This window comes from Cnephaeus nilssonii (assembly GCF_951640355.1).
Source record: "Cnephaeus nilssonii genome assembly, chromosome: 20".
NCBI classification, from domain to species: Eukaryota; Metazoa; Chordata; class Mammalia; order Chiroptera; family Vespertilionidae; genus Cnephaeus; species Cnephaeus nilssonii.
This window is the reverse complement of record NC_137091.1, coordinates 25,966,473-25,985,533: the sequence shown is the minus strand read 5'-3', so window position 1 is coordinate 25,985,533 and position 19,061 is coordinate 25,966,473. Positions and strand designations below refer to the sequence as shown.

General features: G+C 41.3%; 1 protein-coding gene across 1 annotated transcript; it reads left to right on the top strand.

Moving 5' to 3' along the window:
* The first annotated feature begins 1,756 nt into the window (after positions 1-1,756).
* LOC307092701 (uncharacterized protein C16orf46) lies at positions 1,757-18,185 on the top strand. Its single transcript, XM_079760068.1, has 5 exons — positions 1,757-3,151; positions 10,950-11,033; positions 13,141-13,209; positions 14,563-14,819; positions 16,794-18,185. Exons 4-5 carry the CDS (start codon positions 14,610-14,612, stop codon positions 17,790-17,792), a joined length of 1,209 nt encoding a protein of 402 aa, XP_079616194.1. The 5' UTR covers positions 1,757-3,151; positions 10,950-11,033; positions 13,141-13,209; positions 14,563-14,609; the 3' UTR covers positions 17,793-18,185.
* The last annotated feature ends 876 nt before the right edge of the window (positions 18,186-19,061 follow it).

Here is a 19,061-nt window from a genome sequence, read left to right as displayed (position 1 = left end):
CAGCAAAAACACCCGGCGGGCCTTAGTTTGAGGACCCCTGGTCTAGGGCTAGTTGACAGTATTTTTAATGAAAAACCACTAGGGGGCTCTGCATAGGCATGCTAATGTGAAAATGAGGCTGGTATTTCAGATCAACTCAGCAAATTAGAAATTTTGTGTTTTTCTAAATTTCCCCAATTTTGGGGGGCTGATAAAATGTACTGCTTACCTTCAGTTTAAAGAAAACCATGCTAACTATAACTGCCTTCATTACTGGTCTATAATCTATTATTTCAGAGTCAATCACACATTTCCCTTCCTCAGAAAAGGCCCTCACTTTACATCAAGATTAAAATATTTTTCCTGCCGGAACCGGTTTGGCTCAGTGGATAAAGCATCGGCCTGCGGACTGGGTCCCAGGTTCGATTCCGGTGGGGGCATGTACCTTGATTGCGGGCACATCCCGGTGGGGGGTGTGCAGGAGGCAGCTGATCGGTGTTTCTCATCTATGTTTCTAGCTCTCTATCCCTCCCCCTTCCTCTCTGTAAATAGTCAATAAAATATATTTTAAAAATATATTTTTCCTGCAACATGGCTTTAGTACTGACCACCTACCTTCATCAGTATTTTTTCCCCTCTAAATAGACTTAGTTTTTTAAGAGCAGATTTAGCCTCAAAATTGAGCACAAAGTATAGTCTCCATAAACCTCCTGACCCCATCTTTCTCTGTTTTGGAAGCATCCCTTTGCCAACTCTGAGATACTGTACTAGAACTGATGATATCTTAATTCAATCTATATTAGCTTTTTATAAACAACTAGCCAAACACACTCATCCCTTAATGTTTCTATTCAATCATGCTAGCAGGTTTTTACCTGCTAGATTTCATTAGTGATTACTAGTACATTTAAAACATGCAGGCCTGATTAGTGTGAAGGAAATCAGTTACCAGGACTTCCAACTTTCACATGTACTTATGAAAATGTACTTTCCGTCAAGAAGTTTAATTAATCATTTAGTGAATCTTAGTTGAGACTGGTATACTTCTCAGAAATTGAAAAAGTAGGTTTAATGAGTGGATAACATTCTGCTAAACAGATGTTTTCAAATTTTCTGTTTTCAATAGAACTAAAGGAGGACCCAACCAAACTATCAGCTGATAGATCATTAAGTTTTTTCTTGTTGATCACCATGTGATTTCTGGTGTGGAAAGGAGTTTATTAAAAAGTTAAGAGACTGATATAACAAAACCGCTTTCATGTGCATTTAAATATGAACAAGGTGTCTCAGCTTACATCTATGAAAAACCTGGATATTAGAATAAAATTCTGTGGAGGAAGCAGAATAAAAATAAAATTATGAACTTATGGAGAAAAAGCAAAAGAAAAATTTCCATCTTTAGTTTATTCATGTATTTTAAAGTAAGTTTTGATAGGTATCAAATTGTCATTAAATTTAGATTTCTTTCAACACTATTAAAAGAATAATGTAGCATTTAAGAACGTGTGCTTTTGTGATACTCTGCATGTTACATCCTTGGCTACTATTTATATTTAAGATTAAATTTTTATGTTTTAACAAAAAAAAAATTGCAATGGGGTATGAGTTTTGTCTACAATTCTTTTTAGAAGCATGCAGGCATACCATTCCTTCCAGGTTGTGAAAGCCAAATGATCCAAATATGTATATTTTAGGTAAAGAAATGATAACTTAAAAAGTCAGATTCTATAAAAGTACTTTGTTCTAACATCGTAGAATATTGTGATATTCGAAGACATTATATAAGATAGTCTTTGCATGGACTTTAAAAAAAAGCAGGAGTAGCTATCTTTTTTAAAATATGTTTTTATTGATTTCAGAGAGTAAGGGGAAGGGAGAGAGAGTTAGAAACATCAATGATGAGAGAGAATCATTAATCGGCTGCCTCCTGCACACCCCCTTACTGGGGACCAAGCCCGCAACTTGGCATGTGACCTCGACTGGAATCGAACCCGCGACCCTTCAGTCTGCAGGCCGATGCGCTATCCACTGAGCAAAACCAGCCAGGGCAGGAGTAGCTACCTTTCCAAATGCCTTTTAACCAGCGCTCTAAAGGACTTATATTCTAATATTTTTCGACAGAAATATTCACATTTCTAAAACCAGAATCAAACTTGAGTTGGGTCGACCACCTAATGCCTGGACATAAGTTCCCACCCCTGGCTGCACCTCTGGGTGCTCAAATGTACCCGCACCACAGGTGGGAGGGCATAAGGGAGAGAGCCTCGCACTGTGTTCAACAAGTTCCTCAGTTGATTTAAAGGCGTGAGGCTACTTTTCTTCATTTCTTTAAAAAAAAAAAAAATCTCCCAATGCCCAATTCACAAGAGCTGGACTTCTACACAAGTTCAGTAAGTGTTGGTTGTACTGCCATGCAGGCGCCGAAAAGTTAAAGACCAATGGATCGTACTCTTACGTTTTTTGGGCCTACATCACCCTAGCACCAGCGTTCTCATGGGGGAGGGGAGACTAGTGGTCAGCTGGCAAAGTTGGGGGCATTTTGGATGCTACTAACCATCCTGCAATGAACACGGCGGCCTCACCTCGGAAAAATTCGGCCCCAGAGCGAGACGGTCTGGTAAGAGGCCCGGGGCCTCTGAGGAGCATGAAGTCTGTCGAAAGGGCCCTCGGGGTCCCGCGGGCATCCAGCCCCTCGCTTACTTCCCTGACTGGCGTTCAAGGCTACGCAACGCCGCCTCAGGCTCTAGCAGCGCACCGGGCGTCGGTGCAGCCTCTCCCGCGGCGGAGGGTGTGCGGCCGCGCAGGGCCTGCTGGGAGCACGCGCTCACAGTGACAGCCAGCGTGGCCTCGCGCGCTCAGTTTGTTGCGCGAGACGGGCCCTGCGTCACTTCCGCTAGGAACCCCCGCGGGCCCGCCCACCATCCTCCCCCCCCCCCCCCCACCTCCAGTGCGTTGTAACCCAGGGCAACTGTCGCCCTCGCCCGCCGCCGGAAGACTAAGCTGCCGGAGGGGCTTTCCACCGCACTGGCCCCCACATGTGAGGGTGTGAGTGGCGGCGGCCGCTTCCCCGCCCCGAGAGCAAGGCCCCATCCCACTTCACGCGCAGCAGAGCGAGAGCTCCGGCGAGTAAGAGAAGCAGCTGCCCTCTAAGCCGGGGATGCAAAAGGGAGAGGTACCAGCACTGGGGATTAAGGGCGGGGCCTGGGGAGCAGCCGCACGGTGTGGGCGGGGAAGTGGGCGGGGCCGTTGAAAGGGCGGGTCCCTATGAGGGAGGAGCCACTTGGGGAAGGGGTGGGGCTCGGTGCGGCCAATGGGGAAGTTTTGCTGGAGTGGTTATCTCTTGAAAGAAGAGAAGGCATCTTGTGTGGCTGGGTAGGAACTGCTGTTGGCAGGGGTGGAGGTCGACGAGGAAGAAGGAAGGATCTTGGAAGAAGGAGGGTGCCTGAGGGAAGGGAGGGACTATTAAAGGGAAGGGAAGAGCCTTTCTTTGAGGAGAGACAGGTTGGGCCTGCGTTTGATGACTTGTATTTTCAGGTAGACGGTGAGCTGTGTGAGAGCTGGGCATTGCTTCTCGCTTTATCCCCGGTCCTAGGCATCTAGTAGGCACTGAGTGAGTGAATGGAAAAAAGTGGGAGAGTTGGAGACGGTGATTGGAATAAAAATGGTCTGATCCGAGCTCAGATGGTTGTAGGAACTGCACTCCTGTGAACAATCAAAGCTGCGGTGCTCTATAGGCACATAATAAACATGAGGCACAAATAATGAACATAGGGAGATAAGATTTATACTCTTAAAGGTGTAAACAATTGACCCAGATTGGGTGGCGCATATGCTTAACTTTGAGGCAAAATTTCAACTCGTTACAGAATTGTGTTTCAAAATTATAAATCAGATTGAAGTACCAATGACAGTTTCCTTTAGAACTGTGATGTTATAGTAATCAGCATGCCCAGACCAATCTTCAGGACCAGTTCATATAGCTCTGTAGTAAGAAACTTAACTAGCCCTGGCTGGTTTTCTCAGTGGTTAGACCGTCAGCTGTAGACTGAAGGGTCCCAGCTTTGATTCCAGTCAAGGGTATGTACCTTGATTGCAGGCTCAATCCCCAGATCCCTGGCCTTGGTTGGGGCTCGTGTGGGAGGCAACCAATTGATATTTCTCTCTTTGTTTCTCTCTCTCCTTTCCACTCCCTCTCTCTAAAAAAAAACAACACCAAAAAAAAAACCTCAATGGGAAAATATCCTCAGGTGAAGATTAAACAAAAAAACAAAAAAGAAAGAGAGAGAGAAGGAAAAGAAATAAAGAAAGAAAGAAAGAAAGAAAGAAAGAAAGAAAGAAAGAAAAGAAAGAAACAACTTCCACCATGACTGTTTCTATTTATTGATTTCTTCAACACATAATGATATGGTCCACAGGAACATCCATTTTGAATTCCAAGTGAAACTGCCAGAAACCCATCTTTCCCTGGCTGAAATTCTGACATGGACTCAAGATTCCTTTAAACCTGAAACTTCTAGGAAGATGGGGGTAGGTGTGGAGACATGGTGTAGAGCCAGGGAAGTGGTAAGGAGTTTTGAGGGATTACAGCCTGCTTTTGACTTAAAAACCATGGACTTTTCACTTCTGACCTATCAACTTTGCCCCCACTGTTAATTGATTAGGAATGTGACAACCAGGTGTAGGAATCTAGGGTGACACATTTGTAGTCTGACGATGTAGACAGGCAATGGCAAATATGGTAAATGTGCTACCACGGCCCCTATTTGTTCCCTGACAGACTTCATTAATCAATCACAGAACTCTTTCCCATAGTGGCCAAGTCTTATGATCCTTCTCAACACAACACCCTAGATAGCCACTACTTATTTGGAACTGATCATTTGGAACATATTCTTCATACCTAATGTAGATAATAAATGTAAAAAATTAATGGACATCAATGAAAATGTAAATTTCCTTAACTCTTGGTAAGATTCCTTTTTGTTTTCAGTGGGGTTACCTAAATAGATGGATCAGGAATCCTGTAGCATGTAGAAATGTAGGCCAGATAATTGTGTATGCGGTTGGATAATTAGTAAATGCCCAAACCAGGGGTATCCATAGGACATTTTCCTTTATCCTCTCCTCAACATTTATATCAGTGATTTAGATGAAGTTACAGAAGTCTATTAAATTAATGAAGTTTTAAAGTAGGAATTGGAAGAAATGATTCAGAGTGATCTAAGCAGGTTGGGGTGATGATCCAAAATCAAGAAAAAAAATTTTTTAGAAGAATCTGATAAATTTGGATGTCTACAGCTAGCCAATTAGAAAAAAAATAATAAAGAAAATCAACAGCATGGGCATGAAGTTAAGAAGACAGGGATTATTAACAATTCATGTAAGAAAATCTAGAAGTTGTAGTTGACCTTAAGCTCAGTGTTATTCAGGATTGAGATATAGGCCCTGGTCAGGTAGCTCAGTTGGTTAGAGCATTTTCCTGATATGCCAAGGTTGCGGGTTCCATCCCAGGGCACAGCACATACAAGAATCAACCAGTGGCCTGGCGCAGTGTGGCTCAGTGGTTAAGAGTCAACCTGTGAACAAAAGGTCACTGTTCGATTTCTTGTCAGGGCACATGCCTGGGTTGCAGGCTCCATACCCCATTGGAGGCAGCCAAACAATGATTCTCTTTCATCATAATATTTCTCTCTCTCTCTCTCCTTCTCCCTTCCTCTCTGAAATCAATTTAAAAAAAACAGAGAGTCAACCAAGCCAATGAATGCATAAATAATTGGAACAACAAATCTCTATCTCTCTTTCAAAAAAAAAAAAAAGATTGGGAGATAGCATTTAAAATATATAGCAATCTTTGTTGAATTAATAGGTATATCAAAGGGATTCAGGTTTCAAAACAGATACTTCTAGGCAAACCGAATTTTAAGTATGTCCTAATTTCCAGATACTACATTTTAAAGACATTGATAAGTGACTGTGCATTCTTAAGATGAGGGAATTTGAGGTTCTTGTCTGAAGAAATTAGAACTGTCTTCAGATATTTTCAGCATTGTCATGTGTTGCTTTTAGGAGGAATGCCAGGAACTGAGAAGCAAAATTTTCAGGCTTGCATATGTCTTGATTTGAGAACATTTCAATTTTTTTTTAAAATTATCTTTATTTTTTAAAGTATTACAGATATCCCCTTCATTTGTTTGTTTATTTTTTCCCATTGACCCCTGCCACCCTTCCCCTCCCCTCCCAGGCCTTCACCACTTCGTTGTCTGGGTCCATGGGCTATGCATATCTATAATAATAAAAGCGTAATATATTAATTAAACCAGACATCCTTCCGGAATTCCTTCCTTCTGGACAAAGCCACAGCAGGCGGGGGCCACAGCAGAGGTGGCAGAGGCCCCAGGCCGCGGTGGCGGGCAGGGGCCAGGGCCAAGGCCCTTGCACGAATTTCGTGCATCAGGCCTCTAGTATACATATAAGTTCCCCGGGTAATTACTCACAACCCCCCATTCCTCCACCCTTCCCTTCCCTTCCCGTGGAAATTCATCAGTCTGTTCCATACTTCTATGTCTCTGGATCTATTTTGTTCATCAGTTTATTTTGGAGAACATGCCACTGGAATGGAAAAAGTAGCTTGTAAAATAATGAGCTCTCAGTTATTAAAATTATTTAAGCATATCTAAGAACAGTGCCTAACCCCAGGTCAAGAAGATTGTGTTTGTTTTTTGTTTTTTGAAACTTTGCACTTTTTAATGTAGGAATATCATCCGTGTTAACAAACAAAATTGTGAGGGCCAACCATAAAAGCTGTATTTGTGGCACTGGGGCTGTGTGTTTGTTTGTTTTATAGTTACATAGTTTTATGATTTTTATTTAGGACTATGATTCATTTTTAGTTAATTTTTTTTTTTGATGGCCAGAGGTTGCCACATGCCACACTATATTTGGAAAGACTCCTGTATGCATTTCACAATTTTGGCATTTTGTCAAAAATCAATTGGCCTGTTTGTGTGGATATATTTCTGGACTCCCTATTCTGGCCCATTGATCTATGTGTCTTTCCATTCACCAATATCATACTGATTCCTATAGCTTTATGTTGATTTTTTTAATTGGGTAGTATGATTCTTCCACTTTATATTTTGTTTTATTAATTGGTATAGCTATTATAGTTCCTTTGCATTTCCTATTAAAATTTAAAGCCAGCTTGTCAATATCAATAATAAATCCTGTATTAGATTCATATCTTAATATTCAGCCACCTTTTTAAAGACTGTCAATTCTTAGGCCTATATATTTTTATATACGTTTTAAAATCCAAAAAATTGAAAAAAAGTTTTAAGAAAAGGATTATAATGCCATAGGCACATAGTCTTATCTTCCCAAGATCTAGGACTTCCCATTCCCAGGGTCCTGGACTCTTTTCAAGGACCATAAATGTACACATTTTAGGAGTTGACATTCTTAGTACATAAGGACCATCTGCTTTATATGTCACATCAGAAAATACCTACCAGTGTGATACCAAGACATTATTACTGGTCGCCAAAATCTGGCTTCCTTTTCCTTCTGGAGATTTAGGAGGAAGTATAATCCCCACTTTTCCTAGAAGTTAGGCAGTACCTTCTGACCTGTTCCCACTAATGACATGGGAACTGAAGTCATGTTACTTCCAGGCAGAAGCATCTAAGAGTCAGTGTGTGATTCCCCATGTTTGCTGTCATAGTTGGCTATGGTTTTCCATTATGGTGTCTCCATTAGTTCAATTCCAGAGTGAGGATAATGTGGAGCAGAGTCTACAGTATCAGACAATGGACATGTCACATGTGTTAGAAATAAAGTTTTATTGTTTTTTTTTTTATCACTGAGGGGGGAAATCAGGATTTGCTAGTTATTAACTGCATAACCTTGCCCATCTAGACCAGTGGTCGGCAAACTGCAGCTCGCGAGCCACATGCGGTTCTTTGACCCCTTGAGTGTGGCTCTTCCACAAAATACCACGTGCGGGCACGCAAGTACAGTGCGATTGAAACTTCGTGGCCCATGCGCAGAAGTCGGTTTTCGGCTCTCAAAAGAAATTTCAATCGTTGTACTGTTGATATTTGGATTTGTTGACTAATGAGTTTGCCGACCACTGATCTAGACTAATACTAGGTAGCTCTAGCTAACAGACAGTGACCATGCCAAACTAACCTGTACACTAGTAAGGCTGCCAGGGCAACCTTTTCCAAAAAGAACCTGGCAGGGCCCTAACCGATTTGGCTTAGTGGATAGAGCATTGGCATGTGGACTGAAAGGTCCCAGGTTTGATTCCAGACAAGGAAACATGCCTGGGTTGTGGTCTTGATTCCCAGTGTGGGGTGGTGTGAAGGAGGCAGCAAATCAATGATTCATTCTCATCATTGATGTTTCTATCTCTCTATCCCTCTCCCTTCCTCTCTGAAATCAATAAAAATATATTAAAAAAAAAAAAAAAGAACCTGGCAGGGTGAGCCTTATCTGAGACAAAGTAAAAACAAACAAAATCCCCAAATTCAGAGTTTTATGGATATTTTAAATATCAGTTTTTAACTTCACTTTTATTAAGATGAATTAAGCACATTATCACCTTCTCTATCAAAGAAATACAGAGAATACAAAGAAATACAAAGTCCCTTTCTATACTAATATGACATCCTTCTCTCTCTTCTTGTGTCTTCTGCTTTCCTTAGTTTCTCTTCAGCTATTAGCCTTTGGAAATTTCTTTATGTTCTTGGTCAGGTGGCCTCTACTTCACATAGTTTTTTCTTATTTGTAAATAGCAGATATGGTCATTGTTCTCAGTTTACATTGATTTCAATCCTTTGTACTCCATTTTAACATATATATAATTAATTTCAGAGAGGAAGACAGAGGGAGAGAGAGATAGAAACATCAATGATGAGAGAGGATCATGGATTGGATCGGCTGCCTCCTGCATGCCCCCCCCACTGGAAATGGAACTCACAACCCTGCCCTGACCTCCTGGTTCATAGGTTGACACTCAACCACTGAGTACACCAGCTGGGCTTAATTTTTTTTTTTATTATGGGAAAGTTCACACATATAAAAGTAGAAAGAAGTAGCTCTGGCTGGATAGCTCAGTTGGTTATAACATTGTCCTGATATGCCAAGGTTGTGGTTTCGATCCCCTGGTAAGGGCAACCAATGAATGCATAAATAAGTGGAATAACAAAATCAATCTTTTTTTCTCTCTCAAATAAATCAATAAAAAATTTTTTAAAGTTAAAAAAATTAGAGAGAATGCAGTTAACTTCTATGTCCTCATACCCATCTATAACAAATAGAGCTTACGACCAAATAAACATAATTTATTTTATCATATTCTCTCTAACCACAACCACCACATGCCCCACACCTCCCACACCCCTTGCACGATTATTGTGAAGCAAATCAAAATGGCTTATCTTTAATTGATAAAATAAAATACACTCTGTTACAGTGTTTTTGCTGATCATTTGCTTTCCACTCCTGACTTTAAATGCTATTAGAGCCCTGGCTGGATGGCTAAGTTGGTTGGAGCATCATCCTATACAACAGAAGGTTGCTGGTTTGATTCTCTGTCAGAGCACATATACCTAGGTTGGTGTTTCGATCCTCAGTCAGGTGCATACGGGAGTCCATCGATTGATGTTTCTCTCACATCTATATTTCTCTCTCCCCCTTTCTCTCTCAAATCAATAAAATCATAACCTTGGGTGAGGATTTTTTTAAAAAGCTACTAGAAAAGATATTTTCTAGATCATAGTGAATTTCCATCTCTGTTTCTTAGATTATCATTCATCTTTATTTCATTTCCTAATATCTTAAGTTCCTTGATCAGTTTTTCTTCATGTTTATCCAAGCATGTACTTTGGGAGCTTGGACCTCAGTCAACATTTTCTTCTTTGTACATTTTGGTTTGAGTCACTTCAATAGTGTATGTCATGGAATTTAATACCTTCTGGCCTACATCTGTGTGCCTTCCTGCCTTGTACTCCAAATCCAATTTTTAGTTGCATCTGCAAATGCATTTTCCCATCGTAGCATTTTAAACTATGATCTTTGTGCTTTCTTTCTTTCTTTTTTTTTTTGGAAAAGTACACTGGACCTCTATGTGCTATTTTTAAAAAATATTTTTTATTGATTTTTTTACAGAGAGGAAGAGAGAGGGATAGAGAGTTAGAAACATTGATGAGAGAGAAACATTGATCAGTTGCCTCCTGCACACCTCCTACTGGGGATGTGCCTGACTGGAATCGAACCTGGGACCTTTTAGTCCGCAGGCTGACGCTCTATCCACTGAGCCAAACCGGTTAGGGCATCTTTGTGCTTTTTTTTTTTTTTTTTTTTTAATATATTTTATTGATTTTTTACAGAGAGGAAGAGAGAGGGGTAGAAAGTTAGAAACATCGATGAGAAACATCGATCAGCTGCCTCTTGCACACCCCCTACTGGGGATGTGCCGCAACCAAGGTACATGCCCTTGACCGGAATCGAACCTGGGACCCTTGAGTCCGCAGGCCGATGCTCTATCCACTGAGCCAAACCGGTTTCGGCTCTTTGTGCTTTCTTAATGTGATTTTCTTGGGGGGAAAAAACACATTAATAACCAGACTTTGATGTTTGCTTTATACCAGTGATTCTCAAACAGAATCCGATTGTTAAGCCCACTGGAAGTCAACAAGTAGAATAGCATGAACTTTTTTGTTTGACTTCAAATCTGTAAAGTAGGCATAATTTTACTATAAAAAATTATGAGTATTATATTAGTGCATATTTCTGTATTCCAACATAAAAGTAAAACTGCATAGAATTGTAAGAAGTACATTTCTATTTGTCATCTCTTACAAGTGCTAGAAGACAAGAATGGGCAGTGAAACTTGAAGGCACACTTATAGACAGAAAACTTAAAATTAAGACTATGCTTTCCACTAACTGATTTTTTTTCTGATTAGGAAAAGACCACCAATATTGTTTTAGTTGTGAAGCATCTTGATCCAGCTTGCTTGAAGATACCAGGGTTCTGGAGGAGCAATCCGGTATGTAGGAATCTGACCATTTCACTAAGAATACTATGTTTACCAACAGAGATGATTCTTAGTTTTTAATCATAAGGAGTCAATATAGTTCTCATGATCCCCCATTAAATGAGTAAATTACTTATAAAAATGTACTCTTTATAACAAATATGTAAAGTGCTTATAGCAAAGATTTGCAAATAGTAATAGCTATATTATAGTAAGTTTTATTATTAAGTTATTATTGTTACCTGGCTTTCTTTTGACACTTTGTAGTATAATGTGACTGGAACCTTTTCTGGTGGCCTTTCTGGGTCCAATTCTACTGACTCCAATATACAGGCTTATCCAATATTGCATCCTTGGCCTCTGCTGTTCCTCTCTCTAGATATATAGAGATAGCGATATAGTCTTCCCCTCAGGTTTCACATATGCTCATGGCATGTGAGGAATAGTTGAAGGCACTGGAGATGGTTAACCTGAAAGAGAGAAGAATGCATGAGCTTTTTCATAGGACTGTTGGGAGGCTGGGGCAGTGGACAATCTCTGTATCAATTATTCTCCAATCTTTTGTAGTAGCAGACTGCTTTGTAACTCAGATGCAGGCCCTTCTCTGAAAAAACTCATTGAGCATCTTCAGAGGCATCATAGACTTTTGATTTTTAAAGATATGTTTTTATTTATTTTTTAGAGAGAGAGGAAGGGAGAGGGATAGAGAGATGGAAACATGGATGAGAGAGAAATATGGATCAGCTGCCTCCTGCACACCCCCTACTGGGGATCGAGCCTACATCCTGGGCATGTGCCCTGACTGGGAATTGAACCAGGGACCTCTTGATTCATGGGTGAATGCTCAACCACTGAGTAACACTAGCCAGGCTTTCTTTTTTTTTCTTTTTTCTTTTTTACATATTTTTTGTTGTTGTTGTTGATTTCAGAGAGGAAGGAAGAGGGAGAGAGAGATAGAAACATCAGTGAGAGAGAATCATTGATCAGCTGCCTCCTGCATGCTCCCTACTGGGGATCGAGCCCACAACTGGGGCATGTGCCCTTGACTAGAATTGAACCCAGGACCTTTCAGTATGAAGGCTGACGCTAACATAGACTTTCTTAACCCCATCCAAGAATGGGAAGGCTTCCTATCACAGAGCCTTGCTCTGGAGGGCAAAGCTAGGACCAGGGAGCGAAGCAGGAAAAGCAGTATTGGTTCAATATAAGAAAGAGCTTTTTAACAGAGCACTAGTTCTCCAATTTTGCTGGATTTTAGAATCATCTCAGGTGATTTAAGAAATCCTGCCTGGCCGGATGTGGCTCAGTGGTTGAGCGTTGATCTAGGAATCAGGAGGTCATGGTTCAGTTCCTGATCAGGGCACATGCCTGGGGTTACTGGCTCCATCCCTGGTAGAGGGTGTGCAGGGGGCATCTGATCAATGATTCTCTTTCATAATTGATGTTTCTATCTCTCTTTTCCTCCCTCTCCCTTTCTCTCTGAAATCAACAAAAATATATTTTAAAAATAATTCACATTAAAAAAAATCCTGATGGCCAAGTTGTGCCCAGTCCAATTATAATCAGAATCTCTGCGGGTGGGGTCTGGGCATTTTTATTTTATATAAAGCTCCCCAGATGATTCCAAGGTGCAGCCAAGTTTGAGAACCAGTAAATTACTTTGCCATTTGAGAAGATTCTCTAAGTAGTAAATGCGTTGTCAGTAGAGATATTTTAAGCAAAAATAACATTCTTCTTATTGATTCAAGCATTCTAGCACTACTTAATCTCTCCTAAACTATATCTGTTTCTTTGCTATAATAGCCTCAAGTTTAAGTTTATTTAATTATTTAATAAATGCCTTTCCTTTTGATTCTCTGTTTTTTTTCCTTTTGAACTGTACACTTGGTAAGTCTAAGGGGTTCTCTGGTACAAATGTATTTGTAATTTAGAAGAGAACAAGGTCAGAATGCATTTATAGGAGTTTCTTTGGCCTGGACAGGGATTGAAGTGGAATTTCACGATATGAGAGGATCCGGCTGGTTTGCACAACCTGTCAGGTTCTCAGTCATGCTGTTTGTAAATAAAATAGCACTTCTAGTTTTTAGTCACTTGTAATATAAGTTTTTTTTTCTTTCAGATCTCATTCATTTCCTCTGATGTCATACTGGAAAGATTAGGATGTCCAAAGATATTTGACCTTTCATCGGTAAATGGAATTTTATTGCCATCTAAATGCCACTCTAAGCCTAAATAAATAAGCTGAAATGGTAATTGAACAGATACTGTTACAAGAAGTTACTTGTCTCTACCTCAAAAGAAAAGGGAAAAAATGTGGGTTTTTGGCAGGGATCATGTTGGGGTGAGAGAAAGCAAGGTGTGTGGTGCCCAGTGGACTTTATTTCATTACAAGCAAGGACTTCCTCAAGAAGGCACTGGCTCTTCATAAGCACTCAGCTGGATCATTGGTGGCCACTGCTTAGGCATTAAGAGTTCATCAATGCAGCTTGTGCAGGCCCCAGGAGGAACATCTGTCTGTGGGAAAGTGTTGTAACCATGCCCTTTTCATATGAGCAAACCGACCCAGAAAAGTAACTTATCTAAGCCTTACACAGCTAGTAAATAAGATTGGAACCCTGACTGTTTGGCATTAAAGTCTGTGCTCATAATTAGGATATAAATTTTCTAACCCTTTGACTGGATTATAAATGCCAAGTCCCATTTTCAACTTGGGAAAAGCATCAGTTAAGGATAGATAGCATCATCATCATCATCACTTCCATCACCATCACACTATCACCATCATCTACTGTATTAGTTTCCTAGGGCTGCCACCCCAAAGGACCACAGACTGGGTGGCATAAACAACAGAGCCTGACCGTTCTAGAGGCTCGACGTCCAAAGTCAAGGTGTTGGCAGGGCTGATTCCTACTGAAGATTGTGAGGAAGGATCTGATCCAGGCCACTCTCCTTCACTAGTAGATGGCCATCTTCTTCTTGTGTCTCTTCATATTATCTTCCCTCTATGCACATCTGTGTCCAAATTTCCCCTTTTAATAAAGACACCAGTTGTATATGGTGGATGAGGGTAAACTGATTGACTAGCTTAGACCATATGCTCTACCAGTTTCCTCAGAAGCCTAAGGATCCCCAAGCTGATATCCAGAGTTGTTGGGAAGAGAAAGAGGAGAAGGCCTGTGTGCATAAGTCGCACACATCCACTACAGTTCTCTTGTTATTAGCACAATATCATCTGGGCATTTTGGAGTGGAGGGTAGTGAGGCTACATTGCTTACTGCAGTCTGTACTCCATCATGAGGGACAGAGCCTTGTTAAACATCTTCCTCTCCTCTTTTCTTCACTCTCAACTTTGGTCTTTAAATCCATTAGTCTCTAATTAAAATTATACTTATCTTTTATATTGTCAATAGTTGGCAATGGATGGTTTTGTAATATTTCTTCTGAGTCTATTCCTGAATGTGTTGAAAATGTTTCACCTGAGTTACTAGTATGCTTTAAAAAGAAAATTAAAACTGAGTTCAATCCGCATTTCAAACTACAGGAAGAAGATGTTAAAAACTTTAAGCAACCATCAGAGTAATCACAGTAATGGATCTCTGTCAGAAAAAGGAGACGGAGTTAGAAAATAGTGAAAATAATGAAATTCCAAGCACAGAAGAAACTGAATTAAAGTGTACTTATTCAGATGAAAGAAGGGAAAAGAATCATGTTTGCTGTCTTCTCAATATCAGTGACATCACGCTTGAACAAGATGAAAAAGCCAACAAGTTTGTTATCGAAACTGGATGGGAAGAAGCAGTAAGTATCTTCTTGAGTTAGGTCTCTTGCACACTAGTGTTTTGGTTGTTGTTTTATAAAGTGTTTTTTTATTTTTATTGATTAGAGAGAGAGAGAGAGAAGGAGAGAGAAACATCAATTTGTTGCTCCACTCATTTATGCATTCATTGGTTCATTCTTGTATGTGCCCTGACTAGGGACCAAACCCACAACCTTGGTATATCAGGATGACACACTAACCAACTGAGCTACTCTGCCAGGGCCTGAATATCAGTGTTCGGATGCAAGCCTTTTTACTTTTTTCAAAAATAGTTACTATTACCAAAAAATGTGTAAACAGTTAAATATAGAAATATTTGGAACAGAGGTAGAATATTAATGATGAGGATAGCAGTACCTTTTATTGAGTATTTATGTCACTCAGTATTGGCAACCACAGTATTAAATGCTTCATTCAACCTCACATTAGTCCTATGTGGCAGGTATTATGAACAGCCTTACTTTTTAGCCAAGGATACTAAGGCACCCAACGGGTGAAATAATGTGCTGAAGATCACCCAGCCAGTAGCCAAGTTCTGGACTCGAGAACCTGAGCTCCTTAACTACTGTATTAAATTCCCCCAAGAGACCTGAGATTTCTGTCCCAGTGATTCTACTCAGAACCCCGTGGGTTTAACCGCAAAGTATTCTTAGAATCAAGAATAGCATCCTAAATTTAGAACTAAGAAGAAATTTGATCTACTGTTTCTCAGGTGACACTTTGTAATGTCGCAACAAGGGGTGAGGGTAGGAGATGCTACTGGCCTCTGATGGGTGGAGGCCAGGAGTGCTGCTCCTACCAGGCCCGGGACAGCACCCTGGCAAGAAATAATCCAGCCCTGTATGGTTCAGGCTGCAATACCTGAACATCATAGACAGGGTGGCTTAAGCAACAGACAGTTATTTCTCCCAGTTCTAGAGGATGGACGTTTAAGATCAGGTGCCAGCATGGTTGGGTTCTTGGTGAGGGCCCTTCTCCTGGTTTGCCCTCACTGGCTGCCTTTGTTGTGTACAAGGAGAGAGAGAGAGAGAGAGAGAGAGAGAGGAGAGATCCCTTGATTCCTCCTTTTCTTATAAGGACACTGATCCCACCATGAGGGCCCCATCCTTTTGACCTCATCTAATCCTAATCACCTAAAATGCTGCACCTCCAAATACCATCACATTGGAGATTAGGGTTTACACATGGGACTTTAGGAGGGACAGAAACATACAGTTCGTAACAAGCTCCAAATATTAGTCGTGCCAAGGTTGAGAATCCCCAATCTATTTTATAAATGTGGAAACTGAGGGCAAGACAAGGCAGAGTGATTCACCCAAGTCCACTTGACAGTTGAAAGAATCATGTCTTCAAGAACCCTCCTCTAATACTCTCTCTACTGTACCGCCCCCACCGCATTTATGACCTTCCAAACACACGTTCCCGTGCCAGTAAGTCAGGGCTATAGGCTGTCCTATTTACGAATTTCAAACTTTCTAAGTTTAGATGGTTAAGTTTACTATTGAAGGTAACTGCTTTGAAATATACATCCAAGGGCTGTTGGCATGGACCTGCCTCTGCTCATCCTCTCTCTCTCCAGCCACCCCCCCCCACCCCCCCATGCAGCAGTCTCCTGGTGGGTAAGGTAAACAGAGCCTGGAAGGACAAGAAAGCCTGGCAGGGGGGACAAGGACAAATAGTTTTGAATTTATTTTTATTTAATGTAGATCTGAAAAAATATATAGTCAGCACATCAAGGTGGGCAATTACAGATACTATTGCTTAGTATTTTAAAAATCCTATTGTTAGTATTTCAGATTTTAAAATGCTATTTATATGAGGCTAAAATAGGTATTGAAAGTTAAAAAAAAAGACATTTGTTTAAAGAAAAATATTAGTTCAAATGGCCAAAATGGGAATGGGACCAAAATTGGGGCGGCCAATCAGCTGAGAGTAATACGCTGCTTTATTTTCAGGTTCGAGGTTGGGGAAAGACTTCTCCAACTGCTTGCATTTGGCCCAGAAAGAAACGTAAAAAGGCGAAGGTGGGAGAAAGTGTCAGAGGCTGCTTACTCTGTGTCAGTCTCTCCCAAGGGATCCCCGAGACCGGGCCTCAGACCGAGGCTGGAAGGTTGGAGTCAAGGGCTCTGGCTGAGGCAGGCTCAGAGGAGGATCGAGGTGGACCCTCCCAGACTCAGAGCCCCACTGGCTGCCCCACCACTGCCTCCAGGAATATTAGCAAGATGTGCTCTCCCTCCCACAGTCAGGGAGATAAAAAAGGTCTGCAAATAAAGGAGTTTCTTTGGTGCATGGAAGAGTGGGCCGTCCCCGAGACTGTTAGGGGCCAAGACTCCAACAGCGGTACTGACCAAGGTCCCTCCATCTCAAACTCATTGAATTCTAAGGCCCTGTTAGTTCTCCCTCCTCTGAATTCTTCAGCCCCAAATGGCTTGGATGTTCAGGGTAAGAAGAGTAAGAGCTTTCTCTTGCAGCCAGAAGAGAAGGTGCTGAGTGTGGAAAAGGATGAGTGTGTGGCTTGTGCATATGGATTGAAAATAGTTGAAGGGAAAGATGGAAAGAGACCCTTTGAGCTGGCCAAGCACCTTAAGGTCAACTGCATGCAGCCTTTTCCTCCACCAATGGTTGGGACATCCCTGCTGGCCAATCCAGAGCTGGGCTGCCTGCATTGGTCCCTCCTGCCTAAGAAAAACCTGATGTGCCCTCCCAATCCCAATAGTGTTCACTGTCTCAGCACTGTGCAGCTTTTGCAAAAACAGAGAGAGCAAAGCTACAAAGCCAAATTCAAAGCCAGGGAGCTGAGGCCTCCCATGAACACCCAAAAGTGCATTCTCAAGGAGGCCAAGCAGGAAAACAGGCCCCATCCATTGGAGACCAATGTGTTCCCAAGACCTTTCTTGCCATCCCTCAAAGTGAGCAGAGTTGTTATTCCCGTCTCCACTCACAGATTCCTCTGAATTGCCACAATATAATTTCCTGGGAATAAGCACCTTTGGAAACTCATTCATTCTCTCTCTCCCCTGCCCCCACCCCATTCTCTTCTTGTTTCTTCCTCTCCCTCCCCTCCCTTCCCCTTTTCTTTTCCATCCTTTTCTCTCCCTCCTTGCCTTCTTCTCTGTCCATTTTTTTTTTTTTTGGTAGTAGAACCAGAGGAAATAAACTCATTGTATGGATTTTGATTTATTCTCAAAACACCCATATTTATGTGTTACCTGCTTCAGTTGCTTAGTCATTTATAAAATGCAAACTAGTAATGCCAGTCTCAGCCTCTGCTTGCTTTATCTCTCTACCACTGGAAGCCAAGTGGATGGTGGGGAATCTGAAGAGGGTCTCTCTTGGTGATGCCCCAATATCACCCTTGAACCCACTGGAAAGGGCTCTTTCTGCTCTACCCCAGTGCCTGAAGCTAAGTGTACTGGCCTTTTATGGACCAAATTATTTCTTGTCTTTGTAATTTGAAGATTTTTTTTTAAGATTTTAAAATTGATTTTTGTAGGGAGAGAGAAAGATTGATGTGAGAGGGAAACATCGATCTGCCTCCCACATGCCCCCCCCCCCCCCCCCCCCCCCGGGATCGAGCCTGCAAACTGGGCATATGCCCTGACTGGGAATCAAACTGGAAACCCTTCGATGCATGGGACTATGCCCAACCAACTGAGCAACACTGGCCAGGGTTTCCTGATATTTTAAAACAGGAAGATATCTGTCTGTTGCCTCATTTTTTTCTTGCAACAAAGATTTGAAATATTGATTCAATAGAAAACTCCATCCTGTGTCTAAATGAATATACTTGTGTTCAGGTGACATATCCTTGTATTATATCCACGAGGATACCATATCCATTGCATCCTATATGTCCAAAGTGACATAAACCGTGAGTTTACCATATTTATTGTATCCCATGTGTCCAAAGTGATATATCTTTGTATTGTAGCCTCATGCTAGTCTCTGTGCCTGGGAAATTTTAGCCACAGTTCTACAAAATCTGCTTGGAAAGCAGGCTAAGAATTGTTATTTGAGGAAAAAAAAAAGTCACTGTGATTATTGCCACCCCACATGCTTCCTCCTGCCTTACTTTGCATCAATATTTGGGAACTCTACAACTTCCGACAGGCATTTACAGAATGGGGCTGTTACATTCTCCCTTCTGACCCTTATCCCCACTCATTTTACTCCAATGCATATTTCCTGAAGTTGTATATAAATTAAACATTGTTTGTAAATGA